The sequence below is a fragment of the Charadrius vociferus genome, unplaced genomic scaffold (genome assembly GCF_000708025.1).
Source record: "Charadrius vociferus isolate BGI_N301 unplaced genomic scaffold, ASM70802v2 scaffold676, whole genome shotgun sequence".
NCBI lineage: Eukaryota > Metazoa > Chordata > Aves > Charadriiformes > Charadriidae > Charadrius > Charadrius vociferus.
In genome coordinates this window covers 175238-194716 of record NW_009648661.1, presented here as the reverse complement: position 1 = coordinate 194716, position 19479 = coordinate 175238, and the positions used below count along the sequence as shown (strand labels likewise).

At 47.8% G+C, this 19479-nt stretch overlaps 1 protein-coding gene across 1 annotated transcript in view; it reads left to right on the top strand.

Moving 5' to 3' along the window:
* SHROOM3 (shroom family member 3) overlaps nt 1–9913 on the top strand; it is a 152700-nt gene extending 142787 nt beyond the window's left edge. The window contains exons 10-14 of the mRNA XM_009886478.1: nt 466–1410; nt 2498–3004; nt 3860–4010; nt 8026–8298; nt 8933–9913. Coding sequence (XP_009884780.1) covers nt 466–1410; nt 2498–3004; nt 3860–4010; nt 8026–8298; nt 8933–9292 — 2236 coding nt within the window. The 3' untranslated portion in view covers nt 9293–9913. The remainder of the gene's footprint in view (nt 1–465; nt 1411–2497; nt 3005–3859; nt 4011–8025; nt 8299–8932) is intronic.
* The last annotated feature ends 9566 nt before the right edge of the window (nt 9914–19479 follow it).

Genomic DNA, 19479 nt, shown 5'->3' with positions numbered 1-19479 from the left:
TGAAATTCTTAAAATTGTCAGCGATTGAGAATGGAGTTTGATGGTGGATAATGTCAAGTAGTCTTTCTTACAGCAGTCACCACTAGCCCCATCCGTAACAAACAACATTCAAAGCAAGGCTGGAAAGGAAGCCGTGCACTTCGGTTTTCCTAAATTTTTTTTCTATTAAGTTACTGCTGTGATGCTTGCTACATGTGTGCACGAGTGTGTGTGTGTGTGACCTAGCCCACACTGAAAATGCTGGGAGATGGCAAGTGGGTATGGCTCTGGCTCCATGTCCCTAGAATTAGTAGACTGGATTTTACTACCAGTTTCAAAGCACAATTGCACCTCACCTAGATCAGCAGCCACTGACCCAGGCCTCTGATGTGGTTGCATAATTTGCTCATTAAGGAGGTGCACGATAGCTTTTCTTGCTCATTGATTAATTATTAAACTTATCATGGTCTGCCTCTCGGTTTTCAGGTCTTTCAGCAAGCAAGAAAGAAGCCACTCAGAAAAAACGGCGTTCACACGTTATTATCCCCACCCTCACCACAGCAGCGAGGCTGTCACCGGGTCCACCATGCTGACAGAGAACCACAAGCTCTCAGAACTTTCCAGGCCAGAAAGCAGGACTTCTGCATTTGTCCCATCCCCAACAGAGGCAAGGAGTCACTATCCTGAGCAAAAGCAAGGCTTTAAACCCTTGTTCCTTAACCTTACTCCTTCTGGATCTGGCCAGTCCTCCCCTAGTACGCCCACTCAGACTCCCTCAGACTTCCAGAGTGCGGGTGATGACCAGGCTCTGAGACAGCACCAGGCCAAACGAGATGCTATCCCCCCTGAGGGCAATAGTAACATTCAGGTACAGCCTTTGGACGCTGTCCAGGATAGATCCCCTGAGACTCCCACGGATGAAATGATGTGGAGAAGGAAAGCCGGGCTGCTTCACAGATCGCTCCCACCCAAAGTGGTGTGGGCTCATTCGGTCAAAGACAACAGCTACCCAAGGGCTATGGTATCTCCCCCAGCGGCTGGGCCAAAGTTCTCCCAGAGGTGGCAGTCCCTGCTGACACAGAGCAGCACTTCTTCTGACCCAGAAACTCCTTCTCCCCAGGGGACAACTCATCTCCGGATCTCGGAGTCGGGCCTGCAGCTCACGCCCCCACCATCGCTGCAGGACGATGAAGACGACGAGGTGTTTGTCATGCCTTCCCAGCCCAGTGTCGTCGCTCCAGCCTTCTCACCCCCACTGCCATCCCGTCCTCTTCCCGCGCTGAGCTCCTGCACTTCTGCAAACGGCACGGAAGAATTCCCACCTCCTCCCCCACCGGAGGAATTCCCACCTCCTCCCCCACCGGCGGTGCTTGAGGGGAATGGGGCAGCTGGAGACAAATCCACCAGGCTCACAGAGGAGGCCAAAGTGAGGTAAGGGAGGGCTGTAACGCAGCGTCTCGGGCGTTGTAGGGCCATATACAGTAAGATATGCGGGGCTGTAGACAAATGTGACTGACCTCCGCAGCTCTGCGTGCTGCGACGACCAACCCACAGCTGCTAGCTGAGCGGGAAGCTTGCAGAGGAGGGCACGTGTTTTAAGGGGAGAAGGACAGACAGACAGACTTGCCGCCGCTATGCCAAAAGCGTTGTCAAATGATGTGGCCGGAGCAGGGCACAAAGCAAGAAGGCAAAAGGCTTTGAGGCCCATCCGTCAGCAGATGCGCTGACAGGTGCTTAGTAAGCAAGGCAAAGCGGGTAATGGGTGAGAAACTGTCCCGGTCTTGTTCTCCCTGCAGTTCCTGTATGGATTTTAGTGGAGTTTCTTCTTACTCACTCCAGCATGAAGAGTTAAAATGGCTGCTGACTCCTTCCAGTTACTGGTTTTTGAGAGAGAACTATGAAAATCCCCAACAGTTTTTCCCAACAGTTAGAGTTTCCCAGAATACATTTTGGACCTGGCACAAAATAATGCTGTTATGAAACAGTGACCATCTGCCAAGAAGTGGCAACACAAATATGTCACAGTGACACTGTATAGTGAATTTGTCCTGAAGGATGGGACTTCGGGCTAGCTGCCCAGCTGGTTTAACTCGGCACAGCTTCCCTCGCTCCCAAGGAGCTGCTCTTATTTCCATCTGGGAAGAGTCTGGCCGGGGCTGCGGTAGTGATTGGTTTTTCCAACATGAAAAGAAGAAATGAGTATAGGCTGCTCAGGATGGTACTGCCAGGTGGTGAGACACAGTGTCCCCTGCCTGTGAGCAGAAAGCAAACTGACTTGTCGCTCGCTAGTTCCTTCTGTGTTGGAATGACAAAACAGCAGCGTTCGGGTTGAGGGGATAATGTGCTCCTGGTGCTGGTAGCTTCATACTGTGGGTCTTTCCATGTTGAAGTGAGAAGTAAGACACAAAAATAAGTGAGAGAGAAGGAACACTTAACTTGTCTTAGGCCTGCACCCTGTGTTCACAATGGTCCTGTGTGGTAAGTTTATCTTCATCTCACAGAATTTTTCTGTCCATAGCAGCTTCAAAAGCTTTCCCAAAGCGCTGGCTGAGAGGGAGGTAACAGAGTTGGGCACTGGTATCGGTGAAAATAATTCGCCCCTCTCCCCACCTGCATCAAAGAGGACTAGCTCTCCGTCTGCTGTGGATAAGCAGCACCAGTTACCTGCTTCTTCTGAAGGGCCTCAAAGCACTGATAGACAGCCCATAACTCAACCTGAAGGCAACCATAGAGAGCCAGCAGTCGTCACCGGAGAGTCAGAAAACGGCAACCTGGACTCTGGGACACCTCCAGTCAAGACAAAGCAAAAGACCCCAGAGGATATTAAGTCAGAGGCTCTAGCAAAAGAAATTGTCCATAAAGACAAGTCTCTGGCTGATATCCTGGATCCAGATTCCAAAATGAAGACAACCATGGACTTAATGGAAGGGCTTTTCCCCAGCGGAACCAGCTTGCTGAAGGAGAACAACATGAAAAGGAAGATGACGCAGAAGCAAGCTAGCAGGGCGGCAGTGGAAGAGGACACGTAAGCACTGCTTGTTTGGGTTGTTGGGCTGGTGTTGCAGCAGAACTCACTGCTCGCTTGCTCTTCAGGACAAGCCTCTGCTGAATTTTTCCACATCTGTATAGTTGGATGCTGGCAGAGAGCGAGTTCCTCAGTTCCCAGGCGTGAGGACTGGCAGGGCATTTCTGAATGCCTTTTGTCATGAGCTCGGCTGTACGCGTGACCTTTGAGCTCACCTCTCTGGGCTGTGTAGAAAACGATGCTGAGCTTGGTAACGGGGCAGGAAACAAACTACCTCCGGAGATGTTACTGGATTTTGCAATCTTAACCTTTGTAATGTGAAGCAAGTCAGTCCAAAGCACAGTAACAGAGATACGACAGTAAAATGAGGAGGAAAACAGTGGCGGGCAGAAAGGTAATGAGAGGCCAAATTTTGGAAGGAGGGATGGGGGCACCTTCTTACTGGAGGGGGATGCAAATCAGCGCAAGTCCTTCAGTGTGGTTTTATTAAGATAGAGACTCCCAAGTGACAGGTGGGGAACCATACAGAAATAAGTTGTAATGCACCGTGGTAGATAAGATGGTCAGTCTCGCCATCATCAGCGGAGCTGTGCTCATTTACCTTCAGCGAGGACGCAATCCCGTATAGAGTTGTTAACCAGTCAGCATTTAAACAGAGCAGCTGTGCTGTTCTGCTCAGGGGAGAGAGCTAAAAGCAGCTGACATGCACCCTCTGATGGCAGGAATCTTCCATTTCTTTTGTGGTTAATATCACTGGGAAGGTACCACAGAGGGAGCGCTGGAAAACCATGGATCCAGGCATGGGAAAAAGTCAGGCTCAGACTGAACTCTTCCTTTTTCTTCACTGTGGTGTAGGAGAGAAGAAAAGGAAGCTCCTGTAACCCTGGTCACCTGCCCTGCTTATTACAGCGTTTCAGCACCCAAAGCAGAACTGCTGAATAAAATTAAGGACTTGCCAGAAGAAGTAGGTGAGGAAGAGGAGCTGCTGGACATCAATGAGAAGAAGGTAAATTCAGCACGCACCACCATTTGCTGGTTACATTCCTGAAATATTAATAAGCCCTAGAGTAAAGTGCATTTCTATTTGATGTCATCTTTTGGCAGTCCCAAGTTGTGTGGGGGCTGGGTGCATTTAGGCTACCTGTGAAGCTCCATTAGTGTGGCCCAGATTGAACGAAGAGAACTAATCTGAGTACTTTCTGCAAATTTGAGTGCAAATCTTGCACAACCCTGAGGCGGGCCTGTATTACACCAATACAGGTTGTAAGAGGCAGTCCCTGTCCTGTACCGAGGAGGGAAAACGGAGAGATGAAGTGACTTGAGCAAGAAACAGGGTTAGAAACAGGAATCCAGCTAGTGACTGCGGTGTCTGAGGGCATGAGGTTTCGCCCTAGGATTTTCCTCTTCAGTGAAGCCAATTTACCCATTTTACCTACTGTCTGCATTCACTGCCTCCAAAGAAACATTGGTTACGCCTTTTCCCAACACTTTATAGTTTCACTGACCTGCTGAAAGCCATGTGCGCCTCGGCAGCTCAGTCAGCACAACCTCGATGTGACGATTTGGGTGGGAGGAAAGCAGGGCAGGAGAGGAGGAAACATTTTCCTCTCTTATTGCGGCTACATTTCACTGAGGAACGGCCCCTGCAGTTCTTGCTGTAGGCTCGGCTGCTCTGTCTTCCAGGGCTTTTGCAGGGCCTTCTAATTTGCCCCTGCGGTTGTCTCACATAGGTTACCTGCTAATTACAGACATGTTGCAAAGCTCACAAATCCCAAGGAGCCACAGGCAGGTACTTGCCTGTCTGTGCCTCCCTTCACACACCTACTACCTTCGTGTCAAAAGCAGCTGTGCCTGCCCGCTTTTAAATTTAAAACATCCTCCGTTGCACTGGACAGAGTAGCGCAGCCCATATTTCATGCTCTTTGTACAACAGCATAGTTTAAACATACCGAAGGATACAAATATTTGTGCGAGTTCCATATGCTGTAAATATAGTACTGAATTCTTCCTGCATTGAAATCAGGCATGGACTTAAAGAAAGGCTCCCAAACTCAGCTTGTCTGTCAAAGTGCAGAGAATTGTCTCTAGCACAGCTTCCCGTTTTCTCTCCGGGTCCTCACCCCCATGCCGAGTGTTAAAAAGCAGAGAGATGTGAGGCTGAGTGATGTTGGTGAGTGTGCAATTTGTCCTGCAGCCCTGACGCGGAGAGCTCACCTCTTTTTCTTACTGCTTCTATTCTCAGCTTTTATCTGCTAAGCAAAATCTGCTCCCTACCAGGCTTTAACACAATGACAGCTCGAATGGGACCTCCATCCAAGTGCTCTGTAACAAAAATTACGAGTACTAAGTGAGTAGATGAGCCCTATTTTGTGGAGCATTTGAGGTGCAGGTGGGACCCTGTCAGGTCTTTAGGAGCTGTCGTACGACGCGACTGGAATGGGTTAGAGACACTCGCCGTGCCTGCCATCTCTTATTTCTCTGATTTACACAGATTCTGGGTAGAAACGCTGCTCGGACAGATCATGCTAATCAAAAGCGTTTGCCTAAGGCCTTTGTCTGCACCTTTAATTATCTGTCCCAAGCCATCGGTTGCAGAGCAGCCAGCTGCAAAGGTAATCACAGCTCCTGCCACGTCTGTAGCATTCAATCGATTCTTGGGGTGCTGTTCACTTCAAAACCAACTGCCGGCTTATACCGACGGGAAAGGTAGGGAGTGATGAAACAAGACGAGGGTGCTGCTCCAAGGAGTCGGCGGACGCGCTGCAAGCGTCTGACAAGCTCTCGAGTAGATGCGAGCCTGCCAGGGAGGACAAGCTGCAGGCCTCAAAGGTTACATTTGCATGGAAAACCAGAAATAGATGGGAGTGATTAGGCCCAGACAGCAATATGTTTGTTCATGGTCTGTGTGAAGGAACATTTGCATAGGCATTATCTGAGAAGGCAGCTACTCTGAGAGGTCATTTGGATAAATGAAGCTCATTTCCGTTGTAAGTAGGCAAAGGAGCTATATTGGTTGGCATTTGGGATCGCAGGAGAGTCACTAATTAATGAACACAAAGCAAGTATTTCGCAGTCCCTGTCCAGCTCCCATGCCTTCAGAACAAAGGTACGTCGCTCCCAGCAGTCCCGTAGCCTCCTGCTACGGTCGGAGGGCAGGTCTGCACCTTGAGCAAAGCTCCCAGAGCGGGGAGCCAGTTCTGAGCAGCTCCCTCCTCCTGAAAACCTGTCGAGGTTCGTGCTGGACTCTGTGTCCAGCCCATAGAGTCCTGCTGTAGATTTTTTCCTCCCTGGCATCGTAATCATTGAAAATGGATCCCTTCTTTTGCTCCTGAGGATTTGGTCCAGCAATCAACTGGTGAGGACCTCAGGTCTTTCTTTTGAAGGTGGCATTAGCATCATAGGCACAGGGAAGGGCCAGTGTTGTCTCTGGGTGCTTCCTGGCCTACTGAGGGGAGAGTCCAAGAAAAGGTGTTTTGGTTGTCCCTTATCCTCGCAGGTGGCATTTAGTACCACCTTTCCTCTCCTCTACTACTGAACTACCCTGCTCACAAACGGTGTGACTTAGCTGTCATTCCACCATAAGCCTGATAACTGACGTTTGTGTTAAGAGAATTTTACTCGCATTTTATTGAGCCTTTGCATATATGTGGAAGGTGACAGTAGACTGTAGTGCAGCCGCAAACCCACGCGCTCCAGAGGATGCACGCAAAGTGTACCATCTAGTGGTGTCTGACTAAACGGTGCTGTAACTTCCCGGCTCCCAAACCAGCTTTTTAAACCCCACTCTGACAGGCCATCTCTGGAGATAATAGCCAATTCAGAGCAACCCTTAGCCTGACCTGGGTTTGAAGACCCTTTCTCTTTTGAAGTAGGCTGCCTTCCTACTTGAAATGACCATTGGTTTTGATGGAAAGATGACTTTGAGAGAATATTTTCAGGCAACCGTGTGATCTATTTCATCGTGCAGTGTTTACAGGCAGAGGAGATTAACGTATATGTAATGGTGCCTCAGCAATGCATAAACTGAAGAGATGGAAAATACCCAACCCTTTTATGAAGAGCTTTTCCTGCTCTCCACGCTCTTAGTTCTGAGGAAATGGAAGGAAGAATTGCAAGCCCCAGGCCACAGACTTGTGCTTTTGCATATGTCTTTCCCCGAAATCCTAACAGAAATTAAGATCTCCGGCACATGTGCAGCACTGCTGTTTCTGGAGTAAGTGAACCCTGGGGGCCTCCTTTTCTTCAGCAGTGAAACAGTTGCCAGCATTTTCACAAAATGGGTGTGTGCCCTCCATCTCTTTGCTCAGTCACTAAGTAAATTTAGAGCATCTTTGGTGTAAGCGCCCACTTGATGCCTCTCTGTGTGAGGCAGTGCCTGCACAGGCAGGGAGTTTTGGTCACAGTTGAATTTGAGGCTTGCACCGCAACACCGAGGCGGCCGAGTAAGGAACAGTCAGTAGGTTCAGGGTACTATAGGAAGGGAAAATATGGAGCAATTCCTTCTTTCTTGCTACGCCATATGTAGCTTGTGTCAGCTCAGCCTCCTGTCATGCCACTGATACAGCTTAAATTCATTTTTCTGCCAGTTGGTTTGTACAGTTCTGGGTAGTGAAAAATATAACATCCAAACCAGAAATTTCAGGCTGGGGCAGATAGTGGGGAACATGCAGGAGATGTGGATGTGACTTTTTTCACTCGGAGACTTTAAAGAACCTACATCTTTCAGATGTAAGCACCTGGGTATCAGAAGATGGTACACCAAATCTGATGTCTCTTTTATAAATGTTCGTTGATGGTAGAACAAATATATCTTTGTGCAATCGGATCGGGTACTCCGATTATCACCTAGATGTGGAATTTTGGAGTTTGCTCTGTTTCCTCCGTAATGTCTTCTTTGTCAGCCGTTGCTGACCTGACCCTGCTTCTCAGGAACCGTAGCCATATCCTCTTGTTTTCATCATCTGTATGACCGGGGTGGTCATGGTAACGTCCGATGTGGCAATGTGTTTCCCTTCTGACAGGCTGAGCTCATCGGGAGCTTGACCCACAAACTGGAAATCCTGAAGGAAGCCAAGGAGAGCCTCCTTGCAGACATTAAGATGAACAATGCTCTTGGAGAGGAGGTGGAGCTGTTGATCAGCAAGCTGTGCAAACCTAACGAGTTTGACAAGTACAAGATGTTCATTGGTGATTTGGATAAGGTGGTGAACCTCTTGCTCTCCCTCTCGGGACGCCTGGCCCGCGTAGAGAACGTTCTGAGTAGTCTGGGGGAAGACGCCAACAGTGAAGAGCGGGTACGTATCTGCACAGCCATAGCATCTTGGCTTTTTTGGGGCTGTGGGACAGCTGCAGTCACAAGAAAGCGCTTGTATAAGCTAGGACCTCTGAAGGCTCACGGGAAGGCAGGTGTCTCAGTGCTTATGTATAAGCCGGAGCAAACGCGGTTCTGTCCCTGGGAATCTTGGTCCCGCTTTGTATGTAAGTCTCAGATCCTGTGGCTTTTGTCTTGAAACAGAGTGCCTGTGTTCAGGACAGCACGTCTGTGACATGCTGGAGGAAAGGCTTGTACGGTGTTGTGCATCGTAGAACAACCCGCTGCCTTTTGTGCATTTTAACGTTCTTTGGGTGGTTGTGAGCAACAATGCCAGATTTTTCTGGTAGTTGTTGCTTTAAAGCAAGTTTTACTGACTTTGTTGGACTTGCTGCCCCCCATTGACTAGAACATTCGGAGTCTGACTCAGTGGGATTCACAGTCAATCCATAATGAGGAACTCATCCTCCTCCCCCAGGCTTTTGACAGGCTGTCTGGGAGCGTGACAGCCATCCTGCCTCCCCTAGAGGTGTCAAAGACGGTGTTGGGAGGAAGGAGAGGGGGGATCAGTGAGTCTGATGCTGCTGATACTGAAGCGCTCTCTCTGGTGTGTGCAGAGTTCGCTGAACGAGAAGAGGAAACTGCTGGCTGGCCAGCACGAAGATGCCCGGGAACTGAAGGAAAACCTTGACCGTCGAGAACGGGTTGTCTTGGAGATCCTGGGCAACTACCTCTCCGAGGAACAGCTCCAGGATTACCAGCACTTTGTAAAGATGAAGTCCGCGCTCCTCATAGAGCAGCGAGAGCTGGACGATAAAATCAAACTGGGTCAGGAACAGCTCAAGTGCCTGATGGAAAGCCTTCCCACAGACTTCACGCCCAGGGATGCAACGGCAGCAGCTGCCCTAGCTGCAGCACTTGCTACCTCCGCTGGGGTCGATGGTAAAACACCTCCAGCAGTCTCTTCCTCACTCTAACCTTTCCCAGGCGGACCCGGGATGAAGTCCTCCTGCTCGAGTCTTTTTAATCCGCGTACTTGGCAGATGGTTCTCTACAAAGACAATGAATGGAGACAGGTTTAAAACAAGCTTTTAATGAAGGAAAAAAAAATAGCAATAATAAAGGTTTTATTTTCCTTTCCTTCCACCTCTGCTTCCTGGAAACTTATATCAATACGGAGGGAAATCTCCTCCTGCCAGAGATGAGGCAAAGTCTCATGAGAAATAAACGCATTACCTTTAATAAAAAACACGACCTCCTCTCTTCCCTCCCTTTCCTGCCTCCCTGGCACCTCATTAAACAATGAAGGATCTATAAGAATGAAGCCTTAAAAATAAAACCAACCCATTCTACTGAACATTATTGATATTTATATTTTTTAAAGAACAAGACGGAATGTGTAAGTTTTTGTACATACTCTAATCAGTTACTTGATTCTACTTTGTTCTGTATGTAGAAAAGACATTTAATTTTGTATTTTGTGAAAACCTTAACAAAAAGAGGGAACCCCAAAGATAGTTACGCATTAGCTTGCAACATCTCTTAGTGGTTTTGTTGCTGTTGTTGTTGTTGTTTTTTAATATAATAAAAGGCTACCAGAAGAAGCTTCAACCTGTTTCAACACATGCTAAATATACCGTTAAGTGGCCTTGTGAAGATTTTTACCAGGAAAATAGAATCTTTCCTCTTCTGGATCTTGCGATCCTCTGAATCTGGAGTTTGAACACACTTCTATGAGAACCAAGAGTCCAAGTCAGCGTGAAGTAACGAACTAGGTCTGGACTCACTGGGGGAGCACGTGGGGAGTCTGTCTTTGTTTTGAATAATCTAACTCGTGATCTGTGTTACTGTTGCAGCCTGAATGCATTTCTGTGAGATGTGAGAGGAATCTCCAATGAGATGTTATAGGCCTGTTTTTGTGAAGGGATGATGTACACTAGGACGTTTTTTCATACAGCGAATACCTCATTTGTCTGAACTCACTTCATCAGAAATTATTTTACAAGCTAGAAGAGGCATTAACTTGAAATCCAATATTCTCTTCCTACCCACAGAAATCATGTACGTACAATGGTAATGTTGTGCACCCTGGTTAGATAGACAAGAGCCTACCGCAAAGACTGTTGGATTATTTCCCAGTCAGGGTGACCTGGAGTAACTAAATTTGCCTGACTGAACTTTACCACATCAGTTTACCAAGTGCTGGAGGATTGCTGCCAGTTTGTAGTCAGCAAAGCAGATTGGGGCAGACTCCCTTTTTCTGTACAGAACGTGCTTTCTTCTCTAACGAGCTGCATCGCCGTTTAAACGACATGCCTAGAAGCTGCACGAACAGATTACCAGAGTGGCTGGTGAGCCAGATTGGGGTTGCCTCTCTTCTAACTTGGCAGAGGTTTCCTGCTGCAGCAGCGATTCAAGCTTCTCCTTTCTCCAGGGTGTTGCCCTGTTCATCCCATCCTATCTTGCCGCCAGGAACAGAGCAGAGATTTTGGTCATGTCGTTTTTACGTCCATTCATTTTGAATTTCAACTCCAGTATGTTACTGAAAATGACAACATTCATTGCTGTCAGTGCTGGTTTTAAAGCCCCTGGTTTTTTTCAATAGCTCACATCATAGCTCTTCCACAGACAGGTTGGCAGACTAAAGAAAATGCCAATGCCTTCTGTCAGATCAAGCATCAATTCTACAATACCCCAAAGAAAATCTACCTGGTTTTTGTAATGCTTTTAGAAGCAGCAAGCCAATTACCTGTGATGACAGCAAACAGATCCTTTTCATTACTTGTGAGCTTCAACACTGTTCAGGCTCATACAGCATTTCATGTGAACCCTAAGCAGGGGAACTGATTTTTATGCCTTAATAGCTAAATCAAAAACAAAATTGGAGGGAAAAATATTTTGGGGCTCACTCAAGAGTATTTATTTGTTTGAGCGGAGTTTCAGGAAGACAGCGGGGGGAGCTGTTTCAAGGCAATCAAAACGTTTAATTTGTCCTAAAAAAAAAATCCTACACGGTACTTCAGTTTAATTCATTATATTTAACAGTTGTTTTAATTTAAGTTGTTGGGGTTTTTTTGCAGCCACCCTTCAACCTTAGGCTTACCAAAACAAATTAAAAAGACTTGGCAATTCTGACAGGCCTTTGTGAACAGCCTGAAACCGGCCAACAGTGCATTTTCCATTTAGTAAGTTCTTTCCCGAAAAAGAAAGTCCTGCAGTCTACCCTCAGGTCAGGAAGAGCCTCCCATCCAAACAGAGTCCGCATGTTTCCTCCGGGAACCAGCACTGACCTCAGGGGGAGCACCTTGAGCTGCGCACGCTGCGTGGTCCAGCCGCCTTCACCCACGCGGGATTGCACGATTGACAGCAATCGTCACTCTGCGTGCTGGCGTTACGCCGCAAGTCAAGTGTTTCCAAGTGGCGGGCAGTTGGCCAGCCTTGTGGTGGTGGTATATGAGGCTTTACTAAATAGTGCATAAAATAGTTTCTTTTGTCTGTTTTCCAGCTAAAAAAATTTGAGGTTAAGGGTTCATGGTGGTTTACAGGAAATTTAGATGTTTGGCATGACTGCGCTCCAACAAGTTTGGGGGTTGATCATGAAAGTCCTATGTGTGCTCCCACTGTACACACACACATCACCTAATGAGGCAAGTCATAATTACTTACATTTTTATAACAGCTTAGATCGTCAGGTGGAAAATGAGTTAAAGCCCATATTTCTGTTATAAGTGCTGGTTAGTTCATCATTAGGGAAACTGCCTTTGCACAACATAATTGTTCAAAAATTGTTCTCCTAACTGCAAGGTTTGCTGAGTGTAGTAGAAGCACATCTTCACATGTATTTAAAAGTAATTAAGCATTGGCCCAGCCAGCAGATTTACTTCTCAGAGCCTTTGGCCAAGAGGGGAACCTATTCAGTGCTCCTTATCCAACCTTGCTTTTCTCTTCTGTTTTTAAAACTAGAGTATAATGGAAACTCATTTCCCAGAGTGATGACATGATTTCATGGGACAGGAAATACCATGGACAGAATGTTACACTTGTTGTCTAGTCCCTGTAAACTTACTGAAACAAATATGACTCAGAGTACCTGAGTGAAGCGCCTTCTCCGAAGTGGTCTCGGGAGCGGTCCGTCAACTGTGGAAGGATCCTGCGACAGCTCCCTGGTCTGCTCAGCTGCCCACAGCCGCTGCCTAGCACAGGCTGAAGTGCACGCTCTCACTTCGCTAGCTGGGGGAAAAATCCTAGTAAGGACAAAGCAGGTACACTTTTGACATACGTTGCCAGTTCAAAGTCAAAATTACTTGTACAGAATCAGCGAGGTGCCTCATTGCCTGGTATGTTACATTGCGTTTGCACATTACAGTTAGGAACATAGCATTTGTTCCTGAGTCAGCATTCCTTAAATTATGACCTTTAATTTCCAGCCAGTTTCTGAGAGACCTCGGAGGAAAAAGGCAGATATAAATCATCATTCCAAAGCCTCCTGCTCAGGTTGTAGCCTTGGCACTAGAAAGCTGGGGTGCGCTTCTCCCGGGTTTTGAAAGCGATCAAACCGCACTGCTGCCATAGCGCCCAGACCCAGCACGGGGGAACAGAAAAAGATGGAGTCATGCACTTGCACCGTGATGGTGTGTATTGCATGGGATATTGAAGCAGGTCTTTTAAGCCTAGCTCTCGGTAAGTCCTCACGTGCTTTTAGCAACATGCTGCGCCCACAGTCTGCTCTGCCGTGCCGGGCCACGTGATATAAGTGCCATGAAAATCTAGTCATCCGACTTAAAATTTGCTTTTTTTATCAGAGCCCTTGGGCAATTGATGGTCACAAGGGATTCACGTCAGATGCTTTCCTGAAGACTAAATCTAGTAAAGAATGTTTACATGCTAGGGTCTGTTGGTTGTAAGTTTATACACAAGATCTTTTATGAAGGTTACCTATAAAATCGGTCAAACACAGAGCACCAAAACAGTTTATGTGTCAGTCCTGATCCATCATCTCTACAACTCAGCTGCTGTCGTGATCGTTTAAACTGGTAATTAGGAGAAGCAAGCAAACCAAAGTGGATGGCATTTCATACTCACTCCACACAAATCCTGAATACGAACACGAGCAGTGACTTGTCATTTGGAAAATGGGAAACAGAGCGAGCTTTTCATAGGAGAGCCCATGCTCTAAATGGGTTTGCGCAAACCAGGGGCATATCTGGAGACCCGATCCTCAGCTTTCTCCGTGCCTTATTCAGCCATCCACCAAGCCAGTGTTTACATCTGGGCTTGATTCATGAAAGAGCCATTTCTTCCTTTATATCCCTTCAAGAGGGGATGTATGCTGACCGTGGCACGGCGTTATGGTTTGGCTGTGTTCCTACAGGACTTGCTCTTGCCTCTGCACGAAAAACCAAGTGTCGCACACCTCTTGTGTATTACAGGGTTCCTCTAGCAATGCATTACTGAACAAATATCATTTGCGTTGTGCAACTGAATGTATTTATGTGGCCAGGGTGGTCTCAGTCTAGCAGACGGTCCTTTCCTGCCCGGTTTGGACGGACTTCGCTGTCCCTTTTCAACACAAACCGCAGAAACAGGCTGAATTCAGGGTGCCAAGTAGTCCGGAGGGCGCTTGTCAGGCACTTATACGCATGCAGCTGATGCTGTTGTTTATATGCATACAGTAACACAACCTCTCCAGCTGTAGCTCTGGCTTTTGTGCAGCTTGCTGGGCATTAAGTGCTAAAAATCCTTGCAAAAATCTCAGTGGGGCTCTGCCTGGATTGGGATCTGAGATCAGGAAAAGGGCTCGTTTTCTGCTACACTGTAAAGAAAACATAGTACATGTGAGCCAGGCAGCTTTTTCCTCTGTGATTTGCAGCTTGAGACTGTGTCTTTCCCCTAGGGTTGCTCTGTGAGCGGATAGCCTTCAAATGAAACAAGAAAAGCCAGCAGTACTTCTTTTGTTCATCCTCTTTTTAGCACTAAATGAATTTTTAGGACTGAAATGAAAAAAAAAAAAATCAAAACAAAACAAAGCAAAAAAACCGGACATAATTCAGCTGAGGAGAATAAAAGCTGGTGAAAGTGTGACCAAACGCTGAGGCAACTGCTTATGAGGGACCCGCTTTTGCACAGTTTGTGCTGCAGGTGTTTTGCAGAGCTAAAATAAGATTGTGATTTTAAATAAATAAATAAATAAATAAATAAAAAAGGATGCAGGCAAAAGCTTAGAAAGGATGGCATTTGAAAAGGAGAAGCCATGGCGGGAGGTTTTGGAGGAGAAAGCAGGTGCCCAAGGTGGCTTTGTGGCGGGCGCCATTTTACCTCACGAAGGGGCCGGGCGGGGCCGCCCCAACCGCCATTTTCTGCAGGCTGCTGAGGGGAGCGCTGAGCAGCAGTGGGGGGGGGATGCCGGGACACCCCCCTCCCCAGCACCCCTCCTTCGCCAAAACCTCCAAAATTGTTAGCAGAGCTTGTTGCCTACCCCCCAAGGTGTGTTTTTACAGCTAGCACCTGTGGGGTAATCAGGGCTAACGAGGAACAGCGGGACTCGGGGGCAGCCGGCCAGCAGCCCACACACAACCCAGTGCAGGAGGACACACGCCTCAGCCTGAAGCCTGCTGAGGAAAGGTGAGAACATATATATTTTTATATGATTTTTCCCCTCACGTGGGAAGCGTGTGTCTGCTCACACACACTGTAGAGCAGCCGGGTTGGGGTTGAGGGGGAAAAACGTCCCAGTTTGTTGGAAAGCAAGTGCATTGGGTGTTTGGTTTCCACAGGGTTCTCCTCAGAGGGAGGGCCCCGGCGTATGGGGATTTGCAGACATCCAGGGGACCTCCACATGGCGGGCAGGGCCAGTGATGTCCTCCAGTTGCATGGCAGGACTTGTCCTCACCCTTCGTACCTGTCTGAGCCCAAGGGCCACCACGCCAGCGGCATCCAGCCTTGTGCTCAGACCTCCATCACGCTAAGGGCAAGGGGGAATTGTGTGGTTAAGGTTTTCCATGTTCTGCACTGGAATGGGGGCTAGTTATCAAGCAATGCAGCTTACGGTTTGAGGCTGATTTTCTGCAAGTAAGTGGCAGAAGTTCCCTTTGGTTTGTAAATGTTGAAGCTGGGGCCAAGGGAGCGGGAGGTGAGGAGACAAAGGAAAAAAATCATGAGTGTTAGTAGCACACTGAGCGCTCTTGCAATGCAGGCAGGTGGTCACTTTTTCATTTGTGCGACAGATGTCGGTTAATTTCTTCTGCCTACTGTTTGGAAGAGAGTGTTTTGCACCATTTTGCTTGTAAATTCCAGTGGAAAGTGACCCAGCTGGCTTCCCATGACCCCCCACAACCTGGATCAGCCCATCAGTTTCCCTGGCACTCTCCTTCCACACGCTGCACATACTTAGACCATGCACAGTTTCTGGGTGCAGGGTGTCCCACAACTGTCTTTTGAGGCTGTGCTGAACAGTGTCACATGCCCACTTGTGTAGGTACAGAGTCACTTGGATGGCCTATTTCTGTCAAGTGAAGTTAATGTGAACTGCTCAGGGAGAAGTTATCTTTTGAGAAGACAAAGCTGCTGGTCTGTCTTATCCTTCACTCCTCTTTTAGGTCCTGCATGAGATTTTAATTGTCACATTTACTGTTTCCAAACTAATCTCTTCTGCAATTGAGTATTTGTTCTCCTCTTCCTAGACATGAGGCGATAACATACATCATGTATCTTGGGTTCATAGAATCATTTAGGCTGGAAAAGACCCTTAAGGTCATCAAACCAGACCATTAATCTGACACAACTAAGGCCACCACTAAGCTATGTCCTTAAGTGCCACATCTTTTAAATGCCTCTGGGGATGGTGACTTAACCACTTCTCTGGGTAGCCTGTTCCAGTGCTTGACAACCCTGAAGAAATTTTTCCTAATATCCAATCTAAACCGCCATGTTATAACACAAAGCATCGCGGCTGTTTTGTGGCGTTTTCAAGGTCCAATTTTCCCTTGCCCTGATGCTGTAAGGAAATAAAGTGGTGCGGCTTTGATTCCTGGTGAATAGCCAGGGATGGAGACTGATTACAGTTAGCAAACTTTCAGGATTCAGCAAATCCATTCCCCTCAACTGTGATGAGTGTTGTTTCCCCCCCACCCTAGTCTCAGTGTTCAGGCAACCAAGGGGCAGATTTTTCCTGTAGGCTCTTGGCTCCGGTAGGGATGTGTTGCTGGATTGCAAGACTGAGTGCACTATGTAGGATTTAAATAAAAAATAAATTTAAAAAAAAAAAAAAGAAAAGAAAACCCACACCCTTAGGCCATCATGTTGTGCTTTCTCCTCCTCCCCAAAGGAAGCAGGGCTCAGGGGCCGCCCTGAGATACCAACAAACTAAGTTCACCATGCCCTTCCAGGAGAGCGTACTTGGCAGGGACTAGCCCTGCTTTTACATGCACTGTGACCCTCTGCCTGCAGCAGCGCGTAGCGTTCTTGCTTTCCTGGTCACTCTAGCTGAAGAGAAGTCTTCTCATCACTCTAGGAGCCAGCCGCAGCATGCTGCATTTACTCTGCCTGTTTACTACTGTCACTTATAGGAACAGGAGTATTTATAGCTCTGGGACATGGGAGAACAAAACTCAAGAGGCAGGAAGTGCTGGCAAAGGCACTCTTCCTTCCTACCCTTTCTCCTGTTTTGTGGTCGCCTTAGTGGTAGCTGCCAGTGTTAGAAAGCAGGATAAGCCTCATTAACTCTTGCGGAAAGTACAAGAGGCTGGTAGTCCCCACGAAGGCACTGTTTGTACCCTGAGTATAGCCCTCAGGAAAACTTGTGGCTAACCTGCCTAGAAATCAGGACTGTCAGCTTAACAGGCAAAAATGCTATCAGCTTTACTCTTGTCAGTGCTGAGACGTATACCTCATCTAATCAGGGCAGCCTGGAACAGAGAGACAGCAGAGGGACCAGCTGTAATCTATCCTGTGCCTCTGCGACATAAGGGCCTCGTACTTTTTAAGTGCTTGTACACTTCATCATTTAGCTTACCTTCAGTCAGATAATTTAACACAGGGATACAGGGGAGAAACAAGACAAAAGCCATCCTCTTTTCTCCAAACCCCCACCCCAAGTGCAAATAGCCTTCAAAAAAAAAAAAAAAAATTAACACTTATTTGACAAGGCAAAACATCAGCGAGACTTGTCTCATCCTTTGCCTAGTAAATGCATCATATCCTCTAAAAACTAACATCCTATCCTGTAAATAACGCAGTATACACAGGACAGGAATCGTAAGCACCATTATCTTTGCCTCTCTCTGTGTCAAATCAGGTAGTCCTGCAGCATGGCCAGGCACCTGCCATGAGAGGTGCACGCTATCTCTGTTCTACTCCCACACGGGAGATAAGATACAGGAATCCCTTCCCCACCCTCTCAGCAGATGCATAGTGGAAACTTGCTGAACTTCGACACAACAGCAGAGCCCTTTACTGTTTCTCAGAAACACATACCTCCCCAGAGGGATGGGCGCTCAGAAAGCCTCCTGCTGATTTCCACGCCAGCTCCCTTGTTATCATTAGCTGCCTCAGCTCTGGAGAACAGAGAGGAAAAGCCCTATCCACAGTCACCCTGTCTGTGCCCACGGGGCGACTGGCAAGACACAGCTACAACTCATGCCCTTATGGCAGAGCTACGAGAAGGCCTCCATAACACGGGTTATCAGACAGCAGAAACAAAAGGACATCAGTAAAGCAGGAGGGTGCACCCTCCAAAGCAAATTCCCCCATCGCTCATGGGGATGCCCAGCTCCAGGGCAGCTGCTGCAGTACAGATCCAGACAGTGTTACTGCCATGCAGCACTTGTGCTGACCAGAAGGTAACAGGCTTGGAGCCTGTCAGCCTCTCCATAAAAGGTTTTCAAATGGCTGAAATACTTGGCAGACTGGTATTGCCCCCACCCAAGCAGCTGGCCTAACTGCTCAGCTGTTCAGGAGCAGCAAATGCAGCTCTAGTCTAGAACAGCCCTACTGAGAGAGATTAGCCAACAGGAGTCAAATTCCACCACTTTAGCAGCCTTTGGCTAAGAAGGACCTTGCCAGCACAGTCAGTTACCAGCTTAGCTGCACTGGGGCAACCCTGTTGTAGCTTCAGCAGTCACAGAGCCTGCCTAGGCTCCCAGCTCTCCACAGCAGGAAGGACTTCTTTACCTTTCATCAGGTCCTCAAATGCTGCAGCAGTCCTAACTCAAGTCCTGTCTTGGGGTAAGCATGGCTAGCAGGCAGCTAGGGAATTGCAGTAGCAGACACTCCAAAAGCATTGCATGAACAGAGCAGAGAGGTTTGAAGCATAAGAGCCTGTTTACCAAGATTTTTTCTTTTTGGTCTACCTAAGAGCACCTAGTTGTGCTTGGTGCTCTCAGGGTATTTTACCTCTAGTAACCTTGTTGGATACAGCCCTCCTGTTGCATCTGGAGCTTAGCAACCAAGAGCTACAGACCCTGACCCACAGGCTGCTACAGGGCTTCTCACCCATACCTGAGATGTTGCTAGGCCACTGACTTTATGGTAAAACATGATACTGGGTCTCTGACTGTGCCAAGATCATAAAATGGTTTAAATTGGAAGGGATGTTGCAGCACAGACAGCCTGGATCCTCTCAAGACCTCACTCCCAAGCTTTCTGTCAGGCTTCACCTTTCACTCCATGTCTTTTCACCTGCCAAGGGCAGTTAGCCTGACTGGCCTGCTCTTCTCTACTCCTTAAATACATTAGTCCAGCCTGGAATGCATCTAGCTGCTGAGCATGTTCTCTGAAAGCCAAGCTATTTGCAAGAGCACAAGCCATGCCCTGTTCCCTGACAGTCTCCCATCCCCAGCAAGGAAATGTGAGCAGCACTTCTTGGTCAGAGATAGCACAATGCATGCCCCACATACAGTTGTTTGAGCTTCTCTGGTTTCTACACTCTTGGACTAGCCAAAGCCAAACAGCCAGGGACCACTCACTGCAGCAAACAGGGTCAAGGGAGCAACTACTGCTAAGGTAGCTTTATTCACAGTGAATCATGCTTTGCCTGGCATGTGGTCCAACTCAGTATCAGCTGCAAGGCCACAGCATGAGTAGGCACATAGATGGATACATACCCCTTCCCACCCCTGTAGCACACAGGGGAGCAAGCAGATTAGAGCAGAAAACAGCAGAGGAAGCA